Source organism: Colius striatus, chromosome 2 (genome assembly GCF_028858725.1).
Source record: "Colius striatus isolate bColStr4 chromosome 2, bColStr4.1.hap1, whole genome shotgun sequence".
NCBI lineage: Eukaryota > Metazoa > Chordata > Aves > Coliiformes > Coliidae > Colius > Colius striatus.
Genome location: NC_084760.1, coordinates 77,128,715 through 77,150,865, shown reverse-complemented (window position 1 = coordinate 77,150,865; position 22,151 = coordinate 77,128,715). Strand labels below are relative to the sequence as shown.

At 36.3% G+C, this 22,151-nt stretch overlaps 1 protein-coding gene across 2 annotated transcripts in view; it reads right to left on the bottom strand.

The window, feature by feature from the left end:
- Positions 1 to 22,151, bottom strand: part of TTC27 (tetratricopeptide repeat domain 27) — a 117,389-nt gene extending 95,238 nt beyond the window's left edge. Inside the window, exons 1-8 of one of the 2 annotated variants that reach the window (XM_061989996.1) lie at positions 21,944 to 22,151; positions 19,033 to 19,210; positions 17,290 to 17,331; positions 13,224 to 13,353; positions 10,041 to 10,181; positions 7,186 to 7,288; positions 4,572 to 4,736; positions 774 to 910 (exon numbers count right to left, since the gene is read on the bottom strand). In XM_061989996.1, coding sequence (XP_061845980.1) covers positions 774 to 910; positions 4,572 to 4,736; positions 7,186 to 7,288; positions 10,041 to 10,181; positions 13,224 to 13,353; positions 17,290 to 17,331; positions 19,033 to 19,210; positions 21,944 to 22,037 — 990 coding nt within the window. In that variant the 5' untranslated portion in view covers positions 22,038 to 22,151. The remainder of the gene's footprint in view (positions 1 to 773; positions 911 to 4,571; positions 4,737 to 7,185; positions 7,289 to 10,040; positions 10,182 to 13,223; positions 13,354 to 17,289; positions 17,332 to 19,032; positions 19,211 to 21,943) is intronic. The other variant, XM_061989997.1, reaches the window with a different exon arrangement.

Here is a 22,151-nt window from a genome sequence, read left to right as displayed (position 1 = left end):
CTATCAACCTACTAATGGACAAAGAAAGAAATAGGATAGTCTTTTAAGAGAGTTGTGCCTTCAATTTAGAAAAGTATTATCAAATTTTTTACTTCAGATTCCCGCTGAACTTGGACATCTATCAAGGCATAACCTCTTTTTTTAATAAAAGGCTTTCTAGTCTGAAGAATATATATTTAATCATAATGCTTTAGGTTATCTCCAGCATCTTTAGCAAGTTCAAATAACTTCAAATTCCCAACAGAACTACTCTCCCGAAGGAAAAATTACATCCCAAAACAATTCAGTGGTTATTGAGCAATTTATAATTAAAGTCATCATGCACACCCTTAAGATAAGTAGGGCCAAGTCGCATAATTCATGCCAGAAGGAATACCCAGACCAATTCCCTATCTTCACACTGTTACTAAACATGTACATCAGTCCTTTGGAATCTGTGCATTTCTGTGATGCCTTGCAGGCTATTTTGAAAATCTGTCTTGTCTATTTTCCTAACTCCATCATTCTTAGTCACTAGAAATTAATATATAAACTGTAGAAGATCATATTTGCAAACATGCTCTCCACATCTGTCTTGCAGATAGTCATATGCTCTTTTACTGCATGTCCTTCTATATTAGGCAAACAACTGCCTCACATCTTTTCCAAAAACTTTCAGAAATCATAAGGAAGTTTCTCCTAAACGTCACACACTTTTCCCTTGCAGACACACAAAAAAAGCTTTGGAACATTTTAGTTTTAAGAAATTAAAGCATCTCTTCTCAAATACATACCACTGTTAAGTTTTCTAGAGGTGTTGGAGCTGGACTTAGTTCACTGTGAGGAAGGAGGAATTCATTTGTTCTTTGGACATCCAAAATAAGCTGTGCAACATATTTTTCCTGAAATCGTGTTCTCTTCCCCAAAGCTCCTACAGAAAATGAACAGAAGTTCATAACAATGAACACTAACAACCAGTAATCCCATCATATACGAAAAAGTTGCTTACAAAAGCAAAATAGAGAAACATATTGGGAATTAACCTATTCAATTTAGCAGTGGTTTAATTCTGCTTGATCTCTTCATGCATTCTCAGTGCTAGCTATGACAGAAATATATCTCACAAACATACACACACAGCTAGATAAGTCCTGCAAAACCACTTTTAGATTCCCTGTAACCCACCATACTGTCTACTGAAACCTCATAGTTACCAAGTTTTATCAGTTCCCTACTTATTGCCTAGCAATAAACCACAATTGCCTGCTAAGAGTGAATGACAACATGGAAACATTTAGGCAACTGAAAATCCCATATCTTGCAGGCCATTATTTCAAATATTTCAAGACCTCATTTGAAGACTTAGGTCTACGAGGAAGGATTGCAAACATAATGTTACCGTAACACAGCATATAAGATACTATAAAAGTCACATGGGAGAGAGTGAAACAGCAAATCAATGAAGGCTGTCTACTGAATTAATCAATATTCAGAATACACAATGTGAAACACCTCTCAGTGTTGCCTCTTCCATTCTTTATTGGACCCTCAGACAAATTTTACTAGGTTTGAGGACAGCAACTGACATGTATGTCAAATTTTGAAAGAAAAACACGTCTGTTCTTCCTCTGTTAGCAAGCTGCAATCAGAGAAATCATAGAACAATTTCAAGACCATAACTTATAGCAACAGAATCATAATCAGAGACAAAAGGGAGCTAAAAATTACTCCAAAATTTGGAGGTTCTTGCTTATTATCACTACAATTCAATGTTCAGATAATGTGAACTGCGAAAGGCAAAAACAGAAATGGACAACTATGTGCTGATCCACTGTTGCTTTTTCAGAACCAATTAAGGTCAAGTAATGTTCTTACTCCATTATAATTTTGCAATTTTTGCAAGACAAAATCTGTGAAGTAAAGAGGATTGACTGCTCACATGGCTCCAAGGCCATTGTCAGTAATAATCACTTGGCCACAGACATTGGAATAGCAGTCACTTTCTTCCTGCAAGTGCAAAGAGAAGAGCAAGGAAGCCAGAAATTGATCCAATTTCTCCTTTTCTGCCAATTACCTCTTTTAATGGGAAAGCCCCGTGTTAAGCATTTACAAAGAAAGGAAAGATGTTCTAAAAATATCACCTTAAAATTGCAGGGCACAAGGCAGAGATGAGACAAACACGGAGAAATATCTGGTAATGAGTCATACTAATTTCATGTGGTGGCACTCAGTGCTCAATTTTGGTAATGCTTTAAAGTCATTAAGCTGTAATTCACTTCCTCTGATATCTTACTACTTAAACAGTGAGCAAAGCCATGCTGGTTACCAATAAATGTACTTGCTACCAGCCAGGAGTAGAGATTTGTTTATGCTTAGAGATGCACACACATATCCTCCTCATTTTTTTAAACCAAATAATTCCTTGTTATTACAGGGACAAAACCCATACATTTTTCCAAATAAAAACTATCACATGTGTTTACACCGAGGAAAAATTTGCTTGCTTTGCACAACTATATATCCTCACAAAAGAGGGAATCTACACAGAAACTTTCTGTTCCTTATTACAAGTTTCCAGGGATGTGTTACTGGGCATGAAAACTATAAGCAGACATTATGGAGAGTTCTGCATTATTAATCCTCCAGATCTGTTGATCTTAAATTCGTTTTGGCTTACCATCCTTCATTTTAATAAATTTATATGCAAGAAAGTTCATAGTCTTCTCTTTTTCTGGAAACTGTTCTGTAGAGTTATTAATGGTTGTGACTCATTGTGAGGACATAAGGATGCTTTTTAGTAAATGATGAATTTAGCACAGACCTGGATTAATGGGACTTAAAGTACACAAGCCAAAACAAGCACGATTTATTCACACATTTCCAAAATAAGTTTGGAAAATATTGTTTCTAAATCCTTTCTTTAAGAAGAGTATAGATTTCCATGCCATAACATGTTCAACTAGTAAGGTTTACAACCACTAAAGTATAAAAACCCTCTTAAATCCTTTCCTAAATAGGAAATTCCTTTCAAAAGCTTTTAAAATATCTTTGCTAGAGGTTGAATTAAAGCAAAGGCTTTTTTGATGATGTAACATTCGTTCCATTTAGCCCAAACAAATATATCAAATGAATTTGTCTAGAATGCCAACAATCCCCACATGTTCAGTTAATTTGCCTTCAGGTTAGGCATCCTTCATAGCTATTCTAATAGACTGACAGAGAGAAATCTGAGAACTTTAGAGTTTCTCAACATTTTTCCAGGAGACTATATAACCACAATGTCTCTTTGGGACTAATGTAACGTCTTGGTAAAGTGATCAAAAATACAAATAATTCCAGTGCATCCAACTTTGCTTTTTCCTCTCCCTCCAAACAGGACTCTTTGTCCTAGGTTAGATTCCAGGAAATTCTCCATCCAAAATCTAAAGTCTCCTCTAAAAGGGGGGAAAAATGCAACCAGTAGCTGTAAGTTAAGGAATATCAGTAAATAACCATCTGCCACTTTGATTTTACTTGTTTGCAGTTAATGAAGCCTTTATAGTTTACATAATCTTATTTAAACACCGATGTTTTTCATAAAAAAAACAAGAAGAAAATAAGCTAATTTTAAATGAAATTACCTCATATCAAACGTGCAGTATGTGCTACACGTGGAAAACATCATACATACAGTACATGTTGTGCATAGGTAAAAAGAGTAGGATCAGTTGAAATCCATAGAATTACTTCAAATAAACAGGGCAATACACAGTAATTACTATGTTTTAAGCAGGTACCATTGTATATAATGAACTCATAGTTGATGTCACAAAAGTTGTTTGAAGGTTGCAAGTTTCATTTCCTTAGTACTTTCCACTAATACGTCTACAGAACAAAAAAATATCTATATAAAGGCCTCTGCATTTCTAATTAGTCACAAAATTTCTTACACATAAAATGTGTGCATTTATGTCATTTTGATTAACTAGTAGGATTAGCTAGACCAAACACTCCCATATCTATACGTGTAATTTAAAATGGAGTTGCAAGTGCAGCAATCTTATTTGACTAACTCTGAAGAACAGGTTCTGAAAAGACAATTAGAGTCTCCATATTGATTGAATCTTTGATACTTCATCAGAAATTTGACTTTTTTACTAATCTCCTGTGATAACAGTAGTCTTAGAAGTGTATTTTAAATGCTATATACATGGATTAGATCTAGGTTAGTGGCACAAAAAGTGAAACAATGCATCAAATCATCATGCAGACTTACAAATATCTCCAAACAAATTAAACAAATATCCATGACACCAACTAGTTTCAGAAGTCTCACAACAGAGACGACTAGACCTAGAGTTTGATGTGAAGCATGAGAAGGAAGGATCATAATATCACTGTTGCTCAGACACCCATATTAGGGACGATTTTGTAACTAGACTGAATAATTCTCTTTGCTTTCCCAAAAAATTCTAGCCCTTAGAAGTCCTGCCATAAGTCAAGATATTTCAAAGTACTGTTCTTTACACACACATGTAAAAAGAAATCCCAACAAACCATAGGTTAGTTTGGTCCAGCCAACCATCCTCATAGACTGTACAAGCAAAACTTACCTGTAAGATTAATCTGCAGTTTCGTTATGTCTTTAGCCATATTGAAACATTGTTTAGCCTTTTTATACTCATAGTAATACAAAAAAGTATAGGCACACTCCAGATGAAACTGAACTGCTAAGTGCCAGTTTTCACCATCTGTGAACAAAGTTTCTGCTTCTGTCACTGCAAATTAAGAAAAAGAAAAGCTATCAGGACGTAGTCCAGGAGAATCACATTTTAAAAATACATTTAGAAAAAAGAGAAAGTCTGTTCTGCTTAAAGCAGATCTGTTGTTCTTTACACCTCTACACTCTTAAAAATCCAGTCAATATATAAAACGTAAGACACTATTTGAAGTATTTTTTAAGCTTTACATCTAAGGATTACTACTAGAGCAAATGAAAGTTTAATCTTCACTTATATTTTACAGCAAATCTGCACTGAAATACATTACTTTCGCAGAAAATAATTGCCTTGGACGTGCTAAAGAATATAGGAACTCAGAATACAGAATATTGAGGTAAGACCCTCCCCTTAAGTGGCAGGCTTCAAATGAGAAAGTTTCACCAGGAGACTGAGCAGGGACACAGGAAACTTCTGGGGTTTTTGTTTGATTGGGTTTTGTTTGTGTTATTTTTGTCGTTTTGTTCGAGGTTTTTTTTTTCTTTCTTTTTATAATTACTGATTTGACAAGTGATAGATCTCCATCTGAATGGGGAAAAAAAAGCTTTGTAAATAAATCTAAATTCTTTAGGAAACAAGACTTGGTATTTTGTTATCCAGCACAGAGTTTAAATATATAAGTACAAATGTGTCTATCAGAATACAGAAAATAAAAAAATAATATTTTCACATAATAAAATAGAGACCATTACACTGAAAACAATTCATGTGAATTGCTCTTAAATCAAGCTGGTTTTCTGCTTTGGGTTTTATTTCTTTATAATGTAAATATTTTGTGTAAAAATAGGAGTTTTTTAAAAGTTCACAGCATCACAGCACGGGGTACCCAAGATTAAGATATTTGCTGTGCTACTTAATGGATGCTTAATTTTCCAAACACGTTTTATTATGATTAGTAAAAAGTCTTGATGTATCTAGAGGATCTTTTAAACATTTTTCTGCCTTCTGAGTTTAGAGATTGGTAGTCAACTCTGGCCTAAAGAGTTTTACTTAGCTTAATTCAGAAAATAAGAATTTACATGAATAAATCCTGCCCAGTAACTTAAGATTTTTCAAAGTCTGAACTTAAAATAACTAAATTGGTGGTTTATAAATATTTAATTTGGAAATTAAAAATGCAACTTAGATTTCATTCTTTGCACCCATAAAAGCTCGTGCAACTCCCATTCCCCGTCCTTAGCCTCTAACTTACCGCGGCAACAAATTTCTCACAATGCACTGTCAACTACTCTTAGTATGTCTATCAAATCAGCAATGCTTCCAGCTTTCCAAGAACTAGAAATTTTCAAATTAGACTAAAGAATAAGTAGAAATTAATCGATACTTCCATACATGCACAAGATTATTCTGGAAGTTAGTTCAAAATTCTCTACTAAAGCATTAAAAAAAAAAACAAAAACCAAAATATACTTTATATCAGTTGCAACAAACACCTTCCACTCCAGTCCTTTAGTGTTCAGTAAGAGCAATAAATCAGTTGCTTCTTCACTACAGAAGACACAATAAAATCCTCTGTTCAATTTCACTACTGTACTAACATCTTTGTACTAACATCTTCCTATTTGGAAGTTTAAGGACAAAGTCCATCTCCTATTTTAAGTATGTTTTGCATGGTCTAAACCTACCTATGATTCAGATCAAAAAAGCTCCATTAAGGGGTGGCAGGAGAGGGAAGACTTGAAAAATTGGCATTTAAGATTGTGTCTGTCAAAACACAATCACTGATCTCTAAATGCAATAGAAATTTCTTAAATGTAATTGATTGGAAATTTCAGGTTTGTGTTAATAAATAAAGAATCTTCAGCTAGCTAACTGGTGAGGGGCAAATCTATAACAAAGATTGCCTCCTTTTTCCTAGTTTTATCAGTTGTTGTAGCAAATTATATTAACAGTCTATACAAGAGCATAATCCTCTTAGAAAAAAGACAAACAGTAACTACATTTGACACTTTTACTTTCTACTCTAATCTTCTGTAAACATCAATATTACATCATTTATCTGTAACATCTATTATGTCTACGTATAATACAGAGAGACAACAAATCTCAAAACTTAGACGGAAATACAATAAAAAAGAAAAAGACATTTATCTTCCGCTTGAAGATACAGAACACTCCCTTCCCACACCCTAATGAGTGCAGTTAAATAATGAATGGAAATTGTACAGAATGGCTTCAAGTGAGCTTGAAGTAAGTTAACAGTGCTAGGCATAGGGGAAGAAAATCTTGTCTACCATCACATATTCCATTTTCATGGTAGAGGCCAGAAAATATTATGCGCCACCCAGGTCCACGTCAATTTAAGTAAATTTTGTTCCTGCTCCATTCTCTGTAGTTACATGTCTGATAAGCATCAGGTTTTAAGAGTTGTGCTGACAAATTCCCCTCTTCCATGATATCTTACAATTGATGCTGATGTAGGTCAATAACTGAGTAATTGGAAACATACCTTGTTTTATACAGGTCTGGGCAAGATTAAATAGCTCAGGTGATCTCTCTTCAAACAATTGCTGGTGAATATTTACACATCTTAGAGTCCACCAAGATAATGTCTGAAAGAAAACACAGATAGTTCAAGGTAGCAACAAATACAGATCCCTTTTAAAACAAAGAAAAAGATTAGTATAGATAGAGAACGATAGATTTTGTAATCTATTTGATTCTAATTTCTAAAAAATATAAAAAATATAAAGCCATTCAGAAAATGAACACTAACCTAGCATATACATAACCTAGCATCTCTACAGTGCTCTAAGTCTGATGGGCTTTTCATCTTAATTTCTCCAGCTGCTCTTTGAACCCTGCAAATGTTTACGACCACAGTCTGGTAAAAAACTCTGTGAACAGAAGATAAAAGAAGTACTTGTGCACGCTTTCCTTGAAGCAGCCAGTTGCTACTTGGATTTCATATCTCCTAATTCTTGTAACAAAAACAGACAAAAAAAACCACACACCATTTCCTATGTACTGTCTTTTGCATTTCATTCAGGATCAGACAGCCATGATCTCACTTTCTAGTAATGTTTGCAGCCTGAAGAGTCCTACACTATTTAGTTACTTTTTGTATGAAAACTATTCAGTACTTCTGTCATCTAGTACTCTATGCATATCATCTATGTCTTCTATGTATTCTTCTTCTGTTCTGTTTAGTCTTTTTTTATTTCTTCAGATGGTTGTAAAAAGGACACAGAGAGAGGTGGAAAAGGGCCAGAACTGCTCATGAAAACATCTTATAATCACAATTGAAAGTATTAATGTTGTATGTGGAATTCCAGAAGGCCTTACTAAAACTAAGTAATCATTCTATAGCAGAACTGAATCACACAGCTCAGGAAATATCTGATTTTATAAAGCTGTGTACACAAAAGATACGTTTCCCAGCATATCTTATCCTTCTCTAGCTGCACTAGGTAGAAATGTGTGGAAAAGTTTGCTGATGATGTAATACTCTGTCCTCAAAATTATACTTAAGGTTATCATCTGTGAACGTAGGGCATAACTCACTCACAGGCTTACTAGTTATTCTGCTACTGTTAGTATGCTAATAATTTTCTATGAAACAAATATCTAATTGCTTCTGAGAGGCGTCTATCTTCTGAACTTTTTATACAGGTATGCTTACACCAGACTGACCTAAGGGCTGTACAGTATTCAAGCATAAACATCTAAACCAATTACATGTAGTTGACCGTAATGTCCCTGGAAAGGAACCATCAAAAAGAATAATAGTATCTGTTTCAAAAAGCAATGAAAGATGACTTTTGATATAAAGCTAAACAGAGTAAAAGCACACAAACAACTGACTTTGTGAAAAAGGTCAAATTGCATCATTTCCTCATTTACTTTAAGACCTAAAGGCAATTTAAACAAGAAGTTTCAACGTACTTCCATTTTAGCTTTACATAATGGAAGTATTCATTTTCCCATCTGACTGAGTATCCAGCTTAACAACACAATCTCCTGAGGCGCGATGTTTGCCACTCAAATGTTACAATCAGAGAGAACATATTTATAAAGTTTCATGTAAGTCATCTGAACTCTGTACAATATTCTGTCAGCAATGTTAGGTTTTTTTGGAGGCAAGTTAAGAAATTTTGGATTATTTTTAAGCATTTAATAATACTTAAATGGACATTTTTAATAAAACAAAGCTTTATTAATGCTTTAGATAATATATTTCTGAGTTTCTTTACCCTGTTTTAAATTTCTTTGCACTAATTTAAAAAAAGCAAAAGTATTAAGAGATTTCCTTTGAATCAAACCAAATTAGATATATCAGTAAGCTTTAAATAACCTGTTGATTAAAGTAGTTGTTTTAAGTTACTGTCTTTGAACTACGACCTAAACCTCATGTAACCACAAGGCATTCAACCTCCTCTAGCTAGATGGTAGTCCTCCATTATGTCAGTCTGAGGGGAGGAAGCAAGGGAATCCTCTATACCAGGTACATTTTCTGCCTCCCTGACTGACCCAATTGCTGAAATTCAACAGCACTCATCTGTAAATAACAGTGGAAACGGTGGAAGAGCTGCTTCCAGAAATACAGTACAGCAAATATCTCCCACGCAGTTTAATTCATCACTCATACAAAGACCCATCTGGGAATGGAATGTTGTCAGCCAAGCATAAAGAGGGACCATGTGGCATTTTGATCCCCAGCCAAATTCTGTTCAACTGGAATGCAATTAAGAGAAGGTTGCTGCTGTTAAAAGTCCCTCAGTTCCAGAGAATCCTACAACCAACCAGCCTGCTGTTAAACTACCAAGGATGTGGAGAAAAAAACCCCTCTAGAGAAGAGGTTCATCATATCTTCCTGTTTTTAATGAGGAAGCACAACAAAGAATCAAGGTAGCCTCCACATGGAGGCCTGCAGAAGGAGTAGAAAATAATGACAGAGACAGGACTTCCTTGGCATTTAGAACTCCTAGTTTAGAATTCACACAGTAACGGTTAATAGTATCACAAAGTCTGACAAAAAGGTGGCTGCATTATAAGGCATTCCCCCAACACCTCCCAAAATGTCACAAAGTATGTGGCTTAAATTTGCTTCATATTAAATTTTCTATTTTTTCCAGGTAATGAAGGTATCTTTCTTCTCTTTTGGGAAAGACTGAGAAAATAGCTTAACTTTAAGAAAGACTCTTGTGTTTAATTGTAGTTACTTTGAATTATTAAAGGGAAAAACCTCAGAGCTATGGAAAAACAAATGGAAGTTACACTGTTTCAATGAGGTATGAAGAAAAAAAGTAGAACATCACTTAATAAGTATCTAGCAGTCATAATAATTAGTCACATACTACTTACCTGAAGAGACGCAAGTTTGTGTCTTGAGTTTACAAGGATTATCCTGGCTATAAGCAGCAAAATAGGATGAGAAGTCAAGGTATAGACTGATTCACCATCTAGAATCAGTACCTTCAGAATAGCTGTATGTAGGGTTTTCGGCTGAAAGAGCAATAAAGAGACAGGTTGCAAGAACCAGAAGGAAATTTATAAACAAATCATTTAATATAGAATTGGGAAAAACAACTAGTCACAAATTTAAGGAAAAAAGTCCACTCCAAACATTCTAAAAAATTACCATCTCTTAAGAGTCTAAACCTTTTACCAGGTCATGATGAATTCTGCCTTGCCTCTTGCTGTCCTGATACACCATATCATCATGATCAGAAAAACTAATTTCCTCCCACATGATATGCCTAGGTCCAGTCAAAACTATTGTCAAACACATTCCAGTAATATAAGCCTTCCCATGATCTAAGGAGTAAAGCTTCTGGTAAACCCATGCCATTCAATTTGTAATGACAGAAATAAAATAATTTTTTAATTAAAACAATCCTACAGCACTCAAATCACTTGATATTCCTCCAGCGACGTCTGTATGTGTCATATTCTTTAACCAGAGGGAGTTTTCTGTTAGAGTGGCATCAGGGCAACAATATTAGAGCCATTCTTCCCTCTGTTGAGTAAATAAAAACCCCTCCCTGATTTGGATGCTTTGCTGTATGATGTTCTCTACAGTAACTCTTTTACTTGATGGGCTTGAGGTAGCTCTCCAGGGAACCTGTCTCTCAACAGTGACTGTCATCTGACAGTCACCTATTCTTCTCTGCCTTCTAATGCAATGAAAGCATTTGAGCAGTTTATCATCAGGCTCAGGGAGATGTCTGTTCATCAGTTTATACTTGGTTCTCAAATGACACATTTCCTTTGCAAGAATAGTAGGGCTTTTGTTTCTAGTTGGTATGAAAAGGGCAAGGAAAAGGAATAGAAGGGAAAGATAAGAAAAGGTTAAATGACAGCTCACGTTGTATTCACTTGCCTGAGAAAGATTCTTATTTAGCCTACACAAGCAGGAGAGGAGTCATTTGAATCACATTTCAGCCTTTTAAACTAAACGAATAACACAATTCCTAAGTTACTTGAAACTCTTTTCAATACTTTTACTAACAGGTTACATGGAAGACAAAAGCTAAGGCACATTTTTCCCCTAGTTCACTTTTTAATCTTCAGGATTTTTTTCCTGATTTGCTTTGGTTTCACGGTTAAATATTTCCATGTTAATGCAAGACAGTTTTACTTTGCAGACAATGACTCCGAACTTGAAATTATTTACTCAAAGTGGAATTCTTGTATGACATCACTGCAGTCATTTCAATCTTACTGCAGAAAACAACAGTTTACACTAGTCTGACAAATCACTTAAGAATAAAGGAAACAACCTGCCAAGTGGTAGTATACCAGATTCCTCCCATCTCTAATGATTCAGAAAGGAACAGCCTTACCAACATCTCCATTCTGACTGACGGAAAATCATCATTCAGTACTTCTAGAGATTCATTTTTAAAATGCACACACAAATAACAGGATACAATATAATTTTCTTTTTAACAAACTCCCCCCTCCATATGCTCCTTTTTGATTCTTTTAAGTGCAAAGTAGATTGCACTTAAAATACTCAATAGGAAAGCAAAGAAGCTGTAAGCTTTGTTATATAGAACAATTTTCAAAACCAGTCTTGCTACGATATAGTAATCTGAACTTGTTTAAGCACTGCAGCAACCAATTAATCTCAAACTCACACTTCAAGTCCTTTTACTGGAGAGCTCAGTCCAGCTCAGTCCACTGCAAGGAATGTAATAAGGGAGGGAAAAGGGAGAGGTGATATGTCACTGCCTTGATAAGCCAAGAAGTATCAGAGACATAGAGCTGCTATCTTGTATTTTAACAAAATCATGTTCTTTTGCACAAAGCAAATCCTATACAGAAAGTGGACTATTTTCTTTTAGCTGAGAAAGTCTAAATCAACATTAATTCTTCTAGCTTCTACTCTAAGATGGCATTATCAACGTAGAATTCAATCAACCAAATTTATTGCCCTAAGGTAGTCCTTAAAGTGAGAGAACAGCTACATATAAGAGGTAGGTACTTAAGATTTTACAGCTTCAAGGGTTGAAAAGTTAGGAAACAAGTTCATAAAAATCCCTAAAACACTGACAAAGAATAAAAAGAAATTTTGAGTTTGTCTTCTTGTGTTTGAACACATAAAACTGTAAAACCTACTTCATATAGCTCAAAGATTTTCCCTATCTCAAAATGGCCACAACTTAAGATTTGCTGACCTAAGAAACCTAAGTTAATCTCTCCTTTCTTCACCAGACTTGCCATCAAAATATGTAATTATTTTATTCAGGAATCATTTTCTTAAAGCACAGAAACATATGCTAGGTAATTACTTTATGAACATATGCTGAGAAATCTGAGGTATCCATTGGACCTGCAGGTGGTTCCATTTGACCACCTCTAGACTAAATGCAGACCAACGAAGCTCAATTCACTCTAAACACATATTTTTTAATCTCTGAAACACAGCTGGTTATGTATTCAACTTTCAAACAGTTATTTAATGGCTACTGCTAAGTAACTACTACTAAAGCTCTAAATCAACTGCATGCTGGACAGTACTGCTGGCTATTTCAGTTTTCACAGTGTTTCCCAGCACAACTGTTAACAACCTGAGTAATGACAGAATAAAAGCTTCTGCCATTCATGTTCAACAGCTCTGAGACTAGAGAGTATGAGAATTCTAGTTCTCTTAGTATCTGTTATTCAGAAGATAATGCAGCTTCTATCTTAACTGAAGAAAGGAAATTTTCTAAATCATTTATAAATACATTTCTTGGATCCAGCTAAAAACATAGCCCAGTAAATAAAACGTCAACATGAGCACTAACAAACAAATCTTACCCATCCAAAAATCACTATCTCCAGCAGGAAATCTCTTACGTAGACAAACGGTAACTACTTTTAGCACATTGCTTACAGAACTGATACAGCTGAAGATGGTTGCAACAGCATCCCGAAGGATCAGTCAAGGCTGAGCCTTGTTCTAACACTTTGCTTCACTGCCCTGACACATCTATGTGTTATGGTTATTTGTGAAAAGCAGTGACAGTAAAAGGACAGCTTATTAAAATCCAAGTATACCTCACTGAATTTCTGTAATAATGCAGGTGGCAAAAAGTCCTGAAGCTTTAACTGAACTGGAGGCCCAGTCCAATTGCTCTGAACAAAGAGCTGCAAACTGCCCACACCAAGTAGAAACATCAGTCTTTGCCTGCAATATAAATAAGAAACACAATTAGAAACATATTACACTGTTAATTAAGGCTAAAAGATGTGATTCATTCTTGCAGTAATCCAAAACAATGTCTTATATGTAAATAAAATAACTCTTGTTCAGAAAATATAATGTCTGTCGTATCCAAGAAGGCACACAGAAAACTAAAAGGCATGGAAATGTTTGCTTATAATGGTTATAATTAATAACAAACATTTTAGAAGCAGTTAGTTCATGTTTCAAAATGTAATGCTGTATCTATCAGAGATCAGGAGATGAGCATAGGTTGCAGATTATCCCATATTTGGCTACTGCACATTGTTGTATTTTCTCACTATACACTTAATCCTCAGCTTTTTCAGATAAAGATATTGCACTAGCATATATTCCAAAACAGTATGTTTGGTTTTGTTTTGACGTGGCTGTTTATTTTCACTCCACTTAGTACTAAAACTAAAATTAACATCAAAAACATTCAAAAAGATCACCTCCAAGTTGATTCAGATACTTCTGTAGCAAATGTTATCTCATTCAATCATTCTTCTAAAATTTAAATCATAATACTTAAAGAAAGAACTATGAGATTTTGTTTCACTCCTGAAACTAAATATGGTAAAATTTTCCTTATTTACAAGACTAAGCTCATCTAATACCATTAGGATCCTACTTCTTTATGCACCTCCAGTGACAAAGAGTCTATGTTGTCTGCAGAAGGTAGGATACAATACCTCTGATTTCATGGTCAATTTAACAAGTGTAGTTAGGAGATTTGCACAAACTTTTGGTTCGATTCCTTAATGACACAGAACCTTATTATCTTATATCATTCATGTACCAAAAAGGGCCCTGTCATATATATAACACACCTCCTGCCCACAAAAAGTGAACACTTAAGTTGTGGTGATTTCATACAAAAATTGGTATGTTCAGAAGCATAACTGAATGGGAACAACTTTGTTTGGTTTGGGGTTTTTTTCCTGTAAAATAGGGACTTCAAGATGCAAGAGACTTCCAAATGGAAACAAAAGGATTAAGTTATACAACCTCTAAGGAAACAAAAGTCATACAAACAAGCAACTGGTGGCAAGAACATGACTAAAGATGTAAAACAATGACAAAGCAGGGGTGGGGAACACTTGATTTAAAAAAAAAACAAAAAACCACAAACAAAAAGTGAACAGTCTCCAGGAGAGAGAAGAAGACTGCTATAACGCATTCTTGTCAAACCAGACAACATACTGTCATTATTCAGCCAGTGACTACCTACCAGTAAATATTATTTGAATACATATCTAGGATTACCATTAAAGTTCCAAATAACGAACACAAACCACTAATAATAACTGTACACCAAATTACTACCACTACACACAAAACCACATAGATATACATTTTGTGATTATTTTCCCATGATAAATTATGCTTCAAAGCTTCTGAAAGAGAATATTCAGAACAAGCAGGTATCTCTGCGCTGGGATTTGCCTGACACATTTCAGTCTTTCAAAGGCTCATTTTCATTATTTTATCATTTCAGCTACTATTTTTACCAGTACTTTTTATTTATTTTGACATACTGACACCTATCTATCTAGCAGGCAAAATTGCTTAAAATCCTGATACAGTTAATATCCATGAAGAGGGCCTTCGGAACAACAGTCAACAAATTCCATTACTTTGTCTGGGATACTGTCCACTGCCTAATTTGTCATCAGCAATGGATTTTTTTCACTCCCATTTTCAGATCCATGGCCAACTTCCAGTTTCCTTATCACTGATTCTGTATCAGTCAATTCCAAGCTCTAACCTAGCAAATGCTAGCCTTCCCTGTCAATTTCCTTCCTGCCCTGCTCCTCCCTGTGCCCCCCCTTGCCTCCCTGGCTGCTCCTCATACATTTAGTGCAGATCTGCAAATGCTCCCTCCCAAAGGCTGTATGAAAACTGCTCTTCTGTGCTGCGCTGCTACTGGCCCAGTTTAATTTCTTGTATTTGCTTAGACATATATCTCTACCCATCCATCTTGAACTTCCCTTCCCTATGTGAATGGTGGTTTTGCTGGTCTTTTTAAAACACTATTTACACCAAGCCCTGTAGGACTGTGATCCACAAGGCAAAAATCAGATGCTTATATGTGCTCCACTGTAATATTCACACTGTAACATTCATACTGCTATTCCTTTGCGACCTTATCTAGGTGGACCTGCTTCTGCAAGGGGGTTGGACTAGATGATCTCTAAAGACCCCTTCCAATCCTACCATTCTATGATTCTATGAACTAACGTTGTTGAAATTCAAAATACATAATACAGTATTTCTATTTTTAGAAAAAAATAAATTTGCATATAATCCTTTAATTTACAAACAAAATATAAGGGTGAGAAAATATTCAACAGCCAGGCAGTGCTTAAGATGCGATTTGGTTACAGGTTTTGTTTCTTTTCTTTTCAGTGAAGCCAGAAATTACAGAAGACAAGTCAGTGCAAAATTAGACTCCAATTAGGGGGTTTCCCCAATTCTTATGCATTAAAGCAAGCTACAGAAACAGCAGGAATTTCTTCATCTCTGTATTTCAATCTATACAGCATATCAGCTAACCAACCACCAGATGCCTCGAGAAATACCAGAAATAGCATTCAGTGTTCAGGTTGGGAAATCATAACAAGCTTTACTGTATGGATTTGTTTTGGAAAGTTTGGTATTCATTTATATGTTGAAAAAAAGGTAAAAGTAGTAAATACACAATCAATAAAAACAAGTATTAGTGTTCATTTCCTTTAAGTTTTGGAACTAAACATAATAAGTCTTTCACGCTCTTTTGAAACAAGCTCTCTGAAAATATTCTGTCCTCTTTATTGTGTTCTTTACATCGTTTCCTCACAGTCTTTAGAATTGAATTGTATATCAGGCAATGAATGCACCTCCTTCACACGATGCTCAGGAAAAAAAAAAGTCATTCCCCTCTACATGATTACACATGCACTACTGCTTCATCCTCTACAATTTCCTGATTTAAAATACAGCTATGAAGCTACACTTTCTGAGGACGAAAACTGTTAACCACTGAAGTAAGTAGCAATAGCAGGAAAACACACAAACAAAAAAGTTGAAAAATCCAACCTTTTTATTGTAAGGAATTAGTGTAAGTCTACTCTAAGGAATTTTTTTTTGTAGGGAATGTTTTGAGAGTTTAAGCTGTAAAGGTATAAAAGTGCCATAGTGAAAAAAATGTCCAGTTAGGGGGAAGGAAGGAAGTAGTTAAAATTATATAAAAAGTTGCAGCAAACTTTAAAATACTGTTAAATATTTTCCTCACAAAACCATGGATTTGGAAGTGGAAAAAGTTACAGGCTATGTCCAAAGAAGTTATAATCTAGATCCAAGTTTTGAGCTGTTCTGCCCTCAAGCTGCTCAGTTCTAACTTCAGAAAAGGAAATCCTTTAGAGTTCTTTTAACACTATTATAAAACTGTATTTTGTACTGTGTTTATATTGTGCTAGAAGAATAAGATTAACATTATCCAACTTTTTCTTTCCAACTGAACTCCCACTGAGTTTTTTAATCTCCAGAATTACAACCTTCAGCTCAGGAAAAAGAAAAAACAAACAAACACAGACCTCTTATGTCTTATCTTGTCTACTAAAAGTCACAAGAAAATCAACATCTTACTGAATTTTCTGAGCTGTAACTTAAGAAGTTTGCTGCACTTCCTTTGAATCACTCAATGGAAAGTGACATTTTATCCATTAACAAAGCAGACAAAACCATTTTCACCCTAGCAAATGGAAGATTAGAGTGTAAAAGTTGCATTAATCCCTCCCATAATGCAGTCACACGACATAGGCACTGCAGGTAGGAAAAACACAAACCAACATTTTAACCTCAAAAGCCACTGAAGACAAACAAGGTACTGAGTTAAATGCTATAAGCAGGGATTACCTAAGATAGGCAAGATAGATTCTTCCTTCAGTAGAAGTTCTTCTATCAAGAGAAGGTCACAACTTACTTTCTTCAGCACTAATATAATTCAAAGCTTCTTATATTATTACTAATGAAACACGAAAAATTCATGAGACTGCTACAAACAAACAAAAAATGTTTCTGGCAGACACCAATCCATTTTGAAGACTACACTATTTCATTGTTAATAAACTCCAGGCAGGAAACGCTGTCTGCTTCTGAAAGGCTAAATATTGCAGATCTGCCTTTGTATCTTTTGGCAAGGTAGCTTCTAATGCTGCCTAGAGTCGCAGAGGGAATGAGAAAAACCTCAAAGACCAACAAGCTGCAGTATGAGCACCTGAGGAACAAATTGCTTTGCTGTTTGCAGCAGGATAGCAGCAGTAGAGCCCTGCAAATGGCATATAGGCCAACAGAAGCTCTTGGGGGCAACAATAGAATACCATGCATCACCATGACAGGATGTGTACAAAATGTTGCTAACTGCATGATATAGATTACTAGCATTTTTAAGAAGCTGAATAGCTCATAAAGGTAGCAACACATTTCAAGTAATGATTAAGATCAGGATTGGATCTATTTCAAGCCCTGATCAATCTTTGTTTCCCTGCTGTGTTAGTCAGAATAAACTATTGCTATATGACTGAAAATTTCTCTAGATTATGTTACCATCTAAACTCCAGCTAACATTTAACAGCAACAGCACAAGAAAAAACACCACAAAACACGTCTAGAGACAAAAAGCACAGGAACAACTTCTGAACATTCCAGCTCAGCAATAGTAGCACTTTGTACTGTGTACTGCACTAAAAGATAAAACTTTTGATACACGGATCACTAACAAATCTCAGCTCACTATTTTAGAGGTGCCAACTATTTGTTTCTCTCTGATATTTTAACAAGAATTCTTGGGTTTATGTCTGTCATACCAAGACCTTGGCATTTGTACTCAGCCATACTTATTGGCAATACATTTCTTTTGTCTTACTTTACGTTTATCTTTTGCTATTCTTTCATCAGATTTTTTTCGCCCATGCTCATCTTTTCGAATAAACAAATGTATATATGCATACTCACACATATATGTTGTTTTCTGCTTCTACTATCCCTAGTTTGATACATTTCAGTCTGTTCATTACTTTGACTGTACATAGCAAACTGTAAATACTGACCCGTTAAGAGCAAGAATTAACATATGCAGTACAATTAGAGAAAACCTACCAAAGTTTTGTGAAGAAAATAATTATCTAAGAATACCATCCATGAGTAATAACCTTACTCATTTTACATTATGGAGAAAAAACAACCTTAACAGGAATCAAACTCAAACACAGGCATTGCTTGGACAGTAATACCACATGGTACATCAAGTAGACAAGTGTTTCAGAGAGAAAACTATTACGTTTTCTGACGATACATAGCAATATGAATTTACATTTGTTGATTTCTTTATAACAGTAGCTTCAGCAGTAATCACTGTAAATAAAGCTAGGTTTTCAACAAACACTTTTATCACAATACTACCCAATGAAAAAAACTATGACAATGAACAGATGTCCCATGAGAGTGGGGGAAACAACCTAAGAAATCTGGGTTTTTTTTCTGTCAGAACAAAAATTCTGGAGGCCCTATGTCGCATACAACATTTTTTAAAAAAAGCCTTTTGTAAAAAATTAAGCATGGCTTCTATTACTCTTCCACATTATAAATAAAAATCTCCACCTTTCCACATTATCAGCCTCTGCAGAACAGTCCAGGTATGCCAGAATCTGTTTCTCCAAGTAACTGTCAATGTTATCCTCTGTCACAGAAGATGCACTGAAAACATTCTGGATGGATGAATTTGAAAATATTGCCTCATATTTCCCATCAAAAATCAACTGCAATAATGATCCACTTTCTAGAAAAAAAAAAATAAAACAAATTAGTGTCAACTTTGAAACAACTCTGTCTTACAAGACCTATTCAAACCAAAACATATCCACTTCCCTTTCAAGGATTAGATCTTCATTTACATTGCAGGCATGACTTTAATACAAGTTTTGTAAAATTTATTTTTAATAGCATTACAATGAAATACAAACTGCCAGACAAATGTAAAACAGTCTTGCACTGAAATTTTCAGGGAAATACATGGTTGGTCTTTCAAACATGTACACTACAGTTATCAAAGACTACTTCAATTACCACAAGAAGGTTTTCCCCTCATTTTCCATGAGTGTTACAGTAAAATCCTATAGATAAGACAATTTCACAGACTAGAGAACTCTTTTAGTGGAAAATGCAACAAATAAAAATGGTTCAATATTTGCGAGCTAAGTAAATAAACTCCCATGTAAAAATGCAAAAACTACTCAGTCCTTCCTTTAGAACACTTAGAATATTCACAAAGAATGGACAATATGATTTTATCTTTACAAAAGAATTATTTTCCTATCATAAGTTTACTATCTCAGTGATAAGTCTGCATATGGAGCCAGATTCTTATGAGTAACTACTAAGGAGGATTTAGATCCGTGAACGTTTCTCCACTGAAGCCTTTCAAGACAGAAGTTATGCAATGCTATAGATTTAATTCCCAAGAAGCTCTAAACCTAGCAAGTTCTTGACTGAGGCTACAACTTTGTTCACAGAAGGTATCTTCCCTTCTTTCTTCAGATACGCTGCAGTGCAATCAATCCAGCAGCTGTTAAAACTTCAACATGTTAAAACCTTCTATCCTCAAGCAAGACCGGTACCTGCCTACAGTGCAACTGTGGCTGCCACTCGTGTAAATGTACTACTTGGTTTTATACTAGCTGATGCAGCTGCTGGTAATGATGCAGCTGAAGAAATGCAGAGATCTGTCTAAGATAGGTGCCTTAATACTAACCTGTGATTCCAACAGGGGATTGCAGCTCCTGTGCACTCAGTGTTACCATAGTACACTGATATTAGTACCTGAGACATACAGTTTAACAGCAGCACATGTATAGGTCCATACAAGGCAGCAGCTGTGTAAGGAAGTGAACCAAATAACAACCCCAAGATCATTCAACAAAAAAAGAACTTAAGACATATAGGAAGCACAGAATCAGCTTCAATAGCAGCAATGGATGGCTTGGTAAGAATGGGGAATAGACACATTCATTCTAATATCTCTGTATCAGACTGTTGACTGTTTTACTCTTTACATCTTCAACTGAATGATGTAAGGGATCATTTCTGCTAGATGACTGAAAAACCATTAAGCTGCACCTGAAAGGGCATATGCAAAAGAATAGTAGTGGCTTTGCAGCCCTCCTGACATCATACTCTCACAGAAAAAACAAGAAGCTTTCACCAATCTATCTCTTTGGGTACTGTCTTTCACCAAATAACTTCTTTATATCTTATTATAGACAATGTTGTAGCTTATAGAATAACTATTGGTTGAGAGAACATGAAAAACATAGAGGTTTTCTCTTTCCAGTAACATTGTAACATAACTATAAGCACACAAAATCTGCTTTTGATCCTGTGTTTAGCTTCTTATAGGATATAAATGCAAGGTCACTAGACTTTAATTTGATGATCATGAATAGGAAGGGCCCACATAAGTGACAACAACTAGGAGTCCTCACAAACCTCACCACTTTCTGTCTCTACTGCAAGATGCCTTTCTTCAACAGTCTTCCCCACATCTTGCAGGAGCACACTACTGGAAAAGACTTAAAAAAAACAAACAAAAAACCCAACCAATCACACACCACAAACAGCACACACAACTCTTCAGTGAAAAGACAGATCTGACAGGTGTCAATCACATTACCTAACATTCCTGAGCAATACAATGGTTAAGGTTAATTAAGAAGTAACCCAAGAAGACAGAGCTAAGTAGTTCTTTTCCAAAAATTCAGTAAGTGCATGGGTAAAGTTAAATGATTCTTTCAATGCACTACAACCTCTAAATGTTTTTAACAGCATGGCACATGACTTGAGCACAACTATGTTTCTAGCCTGTCTGAAATATGGAAATGCCTTTCCATGGCAAACGTTACATCTTTAAAGCTGCCAGCTTTAAAGGACAACTGGGTCAGGAACAATCCCCTCAAGAGACTACTTTCCATTGTTCTCTCAAGCAGCTATGACTCAGTAACTAATGGAATACATAACTGCTAGTCCACGCCAGAATTCTTCTCCTCATGATTTGCTACGAGAGCGAGTTTCACATTACTGCCGATGCAGACAGTCTTTCACCCGTGGGTCACGAGGCAGTCGAAGCCTCCGCCGTGCCGATATACGCCGGGCGGCGGGCTGTGTGCCGAGCGCGGCGCAAGGGCTGCTGCAGCCGCAACCTCACCCCGTGAAGCCCCATCCTCCCAGCAGGTAGCGGCCGAGAAGCTCTAGAAGGAAGTGCCGAGGTGGCGGCCCACACAGCCCGCCGAGCCCAGTGGCCCGCCCGCCCCGCGGCGCCGGCGGCAGCCTCCCGGGGGCTGGCAGAGGGGCAGAAACGGCGAGGAGAGGCACGGCCGTCCCAGGAGCGGCCCCGCTCAGCCTGCGGCCGACAGAGACGCCGGGTGCTTCCGGATGTCACAGCAACCGGTCGCACGCAATGGCCGGGCACCTTCGCACACATTCTTCCCGGCGGGCCGGGATCGAGACCTCCCCTCACCTGCCGCCGCGACTTCGCCCTGCTTCCACTCCAGGGACTCCGCCGCGCTGAGGAAGCCCCTCAGCAGGGAGCGCTCCAAGGCCAGCATGCTCATGCTCCCGCTGCCTCCTCTCCGCTCCGCTCGTCGCCCCGCCGGCTGCCGTGCGGCTCGCTGCCCCTAGCTGACAGGCGCTGCCGGTAGTCCCTCAACCCATGTGCAGGAACCTGC